Below are 8,840 nucleotides of genomic sequence, written 5' to 3'. Positions count from 1 at the left end.
GATTGTACGTGACGTAAAAGGTCAAACACACTAATACGGCATTACTTTTCCTTCTTACCTTTTTCTTTCTTTCTTCCTTTCTTTCTTTCCTTCTTTTTTTCTTTTCTTAGAGGGTCTGGTCTCGTATTCCATGCCCCAAGGAATAAAGAGGGGTTCGGAGGTTGACCTTTCCGATAGAACATACGATGGCAGCGAGGAAGGAGGTTACCTCTCCGGGGGACTTGGTCAACTTGTCGACGGCCAGAAAGGTCCTGACAACTTCAGATTGGACATCAGCGGGAACGGGAAAGGTAACGGCAATGCCTTCGTGCTAGATAAGATTACGGTTGCCGTTAGATCGTGTCCAGATTAGCACTATAGAGACATCTTAGTATGATTCAAGTGATACCGTTTCAATCTCTGTCTCTCTCTCTCTCTCTCTTTCTCACTCTCTCTCTCTCTCTCTCTATCTTTCTGTCTCGCTTACTCATTCATTCACCTTCTAACTGATCTCTCACAAGCTTACTTTGAGTCTACAAGATGAGCCAAGCCGAAAGAGAATGTTTGAATATACCTACTGCTTTTATGAGACACTGATTTTATCATGTCGTCTACATACCATCCATCGTCTGGCGGTGTATTTTCTCGACGTTATTAGCAGTGTCGAGACGACTAAATTTAAATGGGTTAAGCTAATTTTATATAACAATTTCATATTCATAAATATTATTAAAAATAATAAATTTATTCAACATTCTTAAATTTCATTTGTTAAATCTTTTATAGAAATTAAGATAAAAGTTTTTATTTTATTATTACTATTACTATTACTATTACTATTACTAATATTATTATTACTACTACTACTACTACTACTAGTATTACAATGAGGATAATAGAAGATTATACTGAGTAGGATAATTCATCATTATCATTATTAACCAAATAATCCTTTATGTGAATTCAAGAATTTCCTTCATTTCATCCAATTTCCGAATCATTACTTCTCTATATCTGATCTACGTAAATTTATTACATTTACTTTTGCATAAATTATTATCGTGATGGTAAATATATAAAGGTAAATAATATTACATCCGATCGTCTCGAGTTTATTCAAAATCGGTAGAGGAACACGGTTGGAGTTTTATTTTTTTTTTCCTTTTTTCTTCTTCCTTTTCTTTTTTTTTTTTTTTTTTAATTACATGGCAACAACTCCCCTTGGATAATATTTTCCATCATCTTACCGGTCCCTACCTGCCGTTTATAATTATACCTTTAAAATAGACGATGGTAGGAAACATAAAATGAAAACAAGGGAAATTATTTATCAAGTTTCGCATATTTCGTTAATATCCTATCCATTGGCAATGTCGATGTTAGGATTGCGAGTGAGCTAACGGAACGAGGAAAATTTCATGCGGCGCGACGGAGCAAGGTGGTTGATAACAGGTGCGTTTGAGAGTTTAGAACGGAAGAGAGAAATATTCTATAGGTAGGGATAATCTTTCGATGCGACGAAAAAGGAAGGAAGGAAGGAAGGAAGGAAGGAAAAGCTTGGACCCTCGAATCCAAAACATGTTCCACGAGCGCACTCAAATCGGTTCCAATTTACATTTATATTGAAGCACCATACATAGTCTGGAAGCCGCATTGCCTGTTTATCCGCTCTCTGGATACATTTGTATCTTTCCATTTATGCCAAGGGACATCTCGGAGCGGTCAACGTCTCGCATCGTATCTATATATCCTTCTATTTTTTTTCCATTCCTTTCTAAACTTTTAAGTCCATGGCAGTGCCAACGTTCGAGCCACTCAAATGATTCGAAAGCCAAAAAAAAAAAAAAAAAAACAACAAATCAAAACACCAGAGAATGAGAATCAGACACCTACGAACGAGATACTTTTGATTGTGCTAAAAATCAAGGGGAGAAAGAAAAAAAAGAAAAAAAGAAAAGAAATAAAAATAACGACAATAACGAGAGAAAGGAAAAAAGGAAAGCATCATTTCTATAGCTTTCTCATCGTTTCACTTTTTCCTTATTATTTTCTCTTACGAATAAATAATTCAATAAATTATTTTCGAGTATTTCGAGAAGAAAAAAGAAAAACATTTAAAATGGATAACATCGTTACTCGGATCTATGAATTTTATTAGAGTTCTATTTGGGGGGAAAAAAAAAAAAAAAAAAAAAAGAAAAAAAAATACATATAAACGTTAAGAGAAGAGAAAATCATCGTGCGGTAAGCACTAGACACCTAAACATTGTTGCTTATCTTACGACCCTCGTGAAGCTTTAGAATTGATGGTAGATAGTGAACGAAGGCACCGACGACACAGGAAACTGAAAACTATTTACTCGTGGGACAATATTAAGGATGGTTGCCATAGTGGTAGTGGTAATACTGGTAACTACTACTAGTAGTAGTAGTAGTAGTAGATTCTATGGGGGGGGGTTTATATGAAAGACGGATAAGTCAAAGCGATATAACACACAAGAGAAGGTACCAAGGACTTTGAGAATATACCAACGTAGGGTAGAAGGAACTAAAGGATGAGTTGTTGTCGAAGAACGATCCGAATGGTCTATGATTCTGATACATACAACATGTAAACGGCTGAAACGATTGAAATTCTACGTAACGTATAATAAACTCAACGACAAAAAAAAAAAAAAAAAGACAAAAAATATTAATTCGCAAAAATAAAGTAAAAAAAAAAAAAAAGAAAGAAAATAGATTTATTTTCAAATTATATAATTTTCTTATTACAATAAATTCGAATATTAACAAAGGTAAGATATTGCTATAATCGTTCTATCATGTTTTAAATTAAAAGCTTCAAATTTTGTCTTGTATCATTTGCAATATATTAAGCTCATTATTAATTAAACTCATTAGCACGGTACACTGTGCGGGTACTACCTGATAATGGAAATATTAACACCGATAAGGTAAACATTTTGCAAGCGAATTAAGCGAGAATTACCTCTAAAACGAGGACTACGTTCCTTTTTTCTCTCTCCTTTTTGTTTCTTTTTTCTTTTTCTTTTCCTTTTTGTTTTCCTTTTTTTCTCTTTCGGTGAAATTAACAAATTAATCCTCCTTAATTAAGTCTTGCAGCTTATTGCAGCAAGACATGAGACGAGTTGAATTAAATCAAAATTATATGATACCTTTATATAGTAAATATAATATCTGCAATTCATATAAATCAATAAATATAATTAATGATTTCTATACCGGTAAAATGACATACGTTGGAATAAAAATAATGGGATAATGGTTGGTTGAAAGAAGAAAAGGATCGAAGTTTTATCTTTTCACATTGAGTTTATGGTTGTTGCAGCCCATTTTCAATCCACGTATTCCTTTAGGAAAAAGGAAACGTGTTCTCCCAATGCCGCACGCACTCGTAGAAAGAATCTAAATGGCGGGAGGGTTGGTAAGAGAAAAAGCTGTGCAATAACTGCTTCTGTGGTTGGTTCGTGCCTCGAAAACTCTTGCATTCAACCGTTCCGTTGTTTTCCAACAAAGCTTATTTACCGGATGTCACGTTAAAGGACTTCTGCGATGAAAATACGTGAAATTAGAAGGACAAAAAAAAAAGGAAAGAAAGAAGAAAAGAAAAAGAAAGAAAGAAAGAAAGAAAAAAAAATGAGAATAAAGAAAACAACAACGAGACGAACGAATCTCGTCTACTCGATCCCAACGCGATATTAATGTAGAACGTTATTTTCCAGGCACGATTTATTATCACCAATTCAATTCTATAATACGTCCATTTAATTAGTATAAAAGTGCATTGTGCCGCGGAATAAATTAGTTATGAATTTATAATAATTCCTATACATACAATCAATATATATATATATATATTGATCGAAAGATACGTAATGAATATCTCGAGGAAAGTTATTATTAAAGCCAATTCGATTTAATATACTTGTTAAATTTTAAGAGTAAACGTTTAAAATGAAAGGTCTTCCATGAATGAATACACGCATACATATATATATATATATGTGTGTGTGTGTGTGTGTGTGTGTAAAAGAAGAATGAGAGAGAAATAGATAGGTAGAGAGAAATTTTTATACGCGTTACTCGATACCTACCTCTAAATCTTCAATCGAGATGAAAACACTCATTGGCCGGACGTAGAGGTAGAACGTAGTTTCATAATTAAATCAACAATATAATGAAAATGCGGTTATCCATTCGCGATCAAATTCGCGTCACGTAGGAGCCGTCACTTCGCTACGATCACGCGAGACGTTTCATTTTTCGTCGGTACGTGCACCGATAAAATTATCGGATATAATACTTTTCAAGAGGACGCTACATTGGGACAGATCGGTACTGGAAGGGAAATGGGGAGTGAGCGATTCGATAAATTTACTTTTTCTCTTTTTCTCTCTCTCTCTCTCTCTCTCTCTCTCTCTCTGTCTCTCTCTTTTCATTTTTTTTCCTATTTTTATTTTTTTAAACTAACTTTATTGAGCGCTAGATTGACAGCCTCGTTCTATTTCGTTTCGAAAAACTGCTTTTTATTTATTTTTTTTTTTTTTTTTTACTTTTTCTCCTTTTTTTGTTTTTTTAACTATTCCAAATGAATTATATAAATTCGTACATTTATTTGAACGTATCTCGTACTAAAAATCTTGAATTAATCAACGACCATCCCCATACGATATCGTTTAAATTTATTTTCAAGAGATCAACTTTATCTACTGTATTAATAAACTTTCTCTATGAGTTTTTGATTCTAAATATATATATATATATATATATATATATATATATATATATATATATATATATATATATTTTTGTTTTGTTTTTATTTCAGGATACGAATGGGTCGGATGGAAGAACGACACGCCAAATATGTTGGGCAAACCAGTTGAGATAACGTTTGAGTTCGATTACTCAAGAAACTTCACTGCCATACACCTGCACATGAACAATTATTTCACCAAGGACGTACAGGTAAACGTAATAAATGAATAAGTAAATAAAAAAAAAAAAAAGGAAACAAGAAAAAAAAAACAAGAAAAAATTAATAAATAAATAAATAAATCAAAAGAAGAAGAAGAAGAAGAAGAAGAAAGAAAAAGAAAAAGAAAAAGAAAAAGAAAAATAAAGAAAGATAAGAATTTATTGTTATATTATTTTCCTTCTCTTTTGGCGAGATGAGTCGAGATAGAGTTTCAGACTCTAAACGAAGACGTTGCTTTAACTTGTCAAGCCAAACAAAGTCTTCTTTGTCTTCTCACTCTGGCTGGCATTTCACGCTTGAAACCTCCGTAGGTATTCTCCTACGCGAAGGTTTATCTCGGCGTCGGTGGAAACCAGTTTAACGGGGAACCTGTCCATTTCTCTTACATACCAGACCTGGTGTTGGAGCAAGCCCGCGAGGTTACTATAAAGCTTCACTCGCGTGCCGCTCGCTTTCTCAAGCTTCAACTATATTTCGCGGCACGGTGGATCATGCTCAGCGAAGTAATCTTCGAATCAGGTATGTTATAAAATTCATTCAAACGTAGAAATCCACGAAATATAGAAATTCTATTTGACAATAGGAATATATTAAATAGAAAATAAAATTAAAATAATATCATTTAATTGAATAACGATAGATTTGATATCGATATTAATAATAATACGGAAAAAATTCTATTTATATTCATACGTCAATAAAAATTAAATTTATAATTTTATTCTAACTTCAATGAACACCTCTGACAATATTTATAATTATATACATATAGATATTAGTATATTGGAACGATTGAAAAATTTTAATCGTTTCATTGAAAAATTATTAATTGCAATCCCATGATATGTTACAGTTCTTTCGGAATGGAACAACACTGACGACGAGGATGCAAAGAACAAAAGTTCCATTGTACTAGCGACTGGCAGCCCCTATCAGAATAACGAGGGTCCGTTGCAAAGGGACGAAGTGAAGGCCACTTTTAATAAGGAGGAAAACAACGATAACGCCTGTGAGTTTTTCCGGTATCAGGCATTGTTTCACTTGGGGAAAAAGAAAAAAAGAAAAAAAGAGAAAAAGAAAAGAAAAATACTCTTATGCTTTTTCGCGACGTTTAACAACAAGCAAATACTAACTTTAAGCTTGATGATTACGTCTACAGACTGTTGAAAGTACATCCAATAAAGAATATATATATATATATATATATATATATATATATATATATATATATATATATATATGATACGTATAAGTCACGTTCCTTAAGGTGATTGTTATTAAAGAAAAATATTTGACGAACGCTATATCGATCTTCTAATGAATGAAAAAGATAATCAGATTAAATCGACTTATATTGCAAAAATGAATTTCTAATTATCAGCTCGAATAATTATTTTCTATTGTCGAACTATTAAAGAAATAAATAATCGTTGCTCAAAGGTAGGATATATCAATAGCCATGGGAAATCGTTTACAAGGGAAATCGTTTGCAGGTTACAAAAAAACAAAAAAGAAAAAAAAAGAAAAAAAGAAAAAAACAAAGAATAAGAAAAGACAAAGTAAGAAAAGAAAGAATGGAAAAAACAAAAACACACTTGAGAATCACTCGGTCGGTTTTCTTTCTTACTTTTCTTTCTTGTTTCTTTTTCTTTTTCTTTTTTCTTTCTCTTTTTCTTTTCTTTTTTTTTTTTCTCTTTTTCTTTTTTCTTTTCCAAGGCAGAACTAACGGCAAGGAATGAAGCCAATTAAAACGATTAATTTCTTCCACGACTTTATTCCTTGACAGTCTCTTCAGTTAGTATCGGTGTCCTTCGAACTTTTAAAAGGATAAGGAAGGAAAGATCAAAGTTTCCCATTAATATCTTCCATCGAGTTGTTTAAAAGAGAAAATCTATATCATTTTACTATCCTTCTTTATCAATTTCTACCATCCTTTAGACCTTCAAGCAATGGAGATAAAGGGAAAGAATCTAAAATGAATTTAATAAGTAAGAATTTTCTTATCTTAAAACTATGAAAAATACAGAGAGAGAGAGAGAGAGAGAGAGAGAGAGAGAGAGAGAGAGAGAGAGAGAGAGAGAGAGAGAGATAGAGAAAGATAGAATATGAGCAAAATGAAAAATCAAAGTAGACCTTTTTTTTTTCCCTTATACCTTCTTCTCTTTCTATTCTTTCATTTTAAATACGACATGCCTAATGTTTCATTACACGTTGCTCCATATTTGCACCCGGGGTAAAAGTATTCATCCATGTGATAATACGCGAGTAAAAAGCGGAAAAGTACGAGGAAAGGAAAGGGGTAAAAATGAGAGTAAAGAAAAGAGAACGAAAGAGTGAGCGAATGAGAAGGAGAGAAAGAGAAAGAGAGAGGGGGTGAGTGAGAGAGAGAGAGAGAGAGAGAGAGAGAGAGAGAAAGAAAATAGAGAAAGAGGGTAAGCTAGAAAAGGAGAAAAGTAACGACACGCTTTTCTCGAGCCGAGCCGAGGCGTACGTTTTGAGCTGTACGTTAACAAACGACGCACTGCAAAAGCTTCAAAAGAGGCTTCGTTTCACCTACCTCCGAGTAGTAATAACTTAAAGGGAAATGAAGTTACCAATCGCGAAAGTTCTCCTTTCTCGAAAATGCTGACGCGCTCGGGCTCATTTCTTTCTCTTTTTCTTTTTCATTTTCTTTTTTCTTTTCTCTCTTTTTTTTTTGTTCTTTTTCTTTTCTTTTTCTTCTTCTTCTTCTTCTTCTTCTTCTTCTTCTTTCCTTTTCGACTTGGCAGGCAAGGCGAAAAGGTATGCATTTAAGTTGAATTTCAATTTCGTTATAACCATTGGATTTTCCTTATTTTTCTTTTTCTTTTTTTTTTTTCTTGATTTCTTTTCTTTTTCTTCTTTTTTTTTTTTTCCCTACGTAAAAATGAATTTAATAAATCTTCAATTTATTTCATAAATACCTATCCATGAGAAACGTTCGATCGATCGTTCCTATCTTTCTTTATTCTTCTCTTTCTTTCTTTCTTTCTTTCTTTTTTTATTTATTTATCTTTTTTTTTTTTTGCTCTTTTTTTTTTTTTTCTTTTTTTTTTAATTAGACGTTAAATATCCCGAATAAAATTCTAATAATATTCGTTTATTTGCATGTTTAAAATGATCGCAGGGAAAGTTCGTGTAAAACCTGAGCTGGCTTTTTATTAACGAGTAGGGGAAAAAAAATTCAATAAAGGTACGACATGAAATATGTTTAAGAGAGAAAAAGAGAGAGAGTGAGAGAGAGAGAAAGAAAAAAGAGAGAGAGAGAGAGAGAGAGAGAGAGAGAGAGAGAGACTAGCGTTATACTATGCTCCTGATGAAATCAGTTGGATAGACGGTACATGGGATAGGCCGAACATTTTGTAATCAGATCGATCGATCGACAAGGTGCTGCTCAAGCGGAGTATAGGTTGTGAGCTTCGCGTCCAGCACAATCATCATTATCGTCCGATCGTACATTATGCGGGTCTGCCTGTAACGATGCTTCCTAGCGTAATAGGACGCGTGGCCTTATGCGTTAGGTGACCACTTTGTGTGATGTGACGGCTTTATAAGTACGCAGGTATATACATACATATAGATAGATATATATATATATATATATATATATATATATATATGTATTCGTATAGAAATTTATATACCTAAACATAAATGCGGCAAATGAAATATATATATATATATGTGTGTGTACATATACGATATACGCATTGAAATATCTAATAATATAATCCTAAATGTAAATTAATCGATTTATTACGATCGAAATTATTCTCCAAAAGGATATTATTTATCTATCTGTACATTAAATTTAATGTCGATCGAAAAGAATTTATTTTTTCTC

General features: G+C 32.6%; 1 protein-coding gene across 4 annotated transcripts in view; it reads left to right on the top strand.

Annotated features, from left to right (window-relative positions):
- Window positions 1-8,840, top strand: part of LOC124428079 (discoidin domain-containing receptor 2-like) — a 159,859-nt gene that overhangs the window by 107,122 nt on the left and 43,897 nt on the right. For all 4 annotated transcript variants that reach the window (XM_046971689.1, XM_046971688.1, XM_046971687.1 and 1 more), the window contains 4 exons: window positions 111-290; window positions 4,829-4,968; window positions 5,290-5,497; window positions 5,832-5,987. In XM_046971689.1, coding sequence (XP_046827645.1) covers window positions 111-290; window positions 4,829-4,968; window positions 5,290-5,497; window positions 5,832-5,987 — 684 coding nt within the window. The remainder of the gene's footprint in view (window positions 1-110; window positions 291-4,828; window positions 4,969-5,289; window positions 5,498-5,831; window positions 5,988-8,840) is intronic.

Source organism: Vespa crabro, chromosome 11, assembly GCF_910589235.1.
Source record: "Vespa crabro chromosome 11, iyVesCrab1.2, whole genome shotgun sequence".
Taxonomy (NCBI): Eukaryota; Metazoa; Arthropoda; class Insecta; order Hymenoptera; family Vespidae; genus Vespa; species Vespa crabro.
Note: the sequence above shows the minus strand (reverse complement) of the source record. Positions and strands in the feature narration are given on the sequence as shown.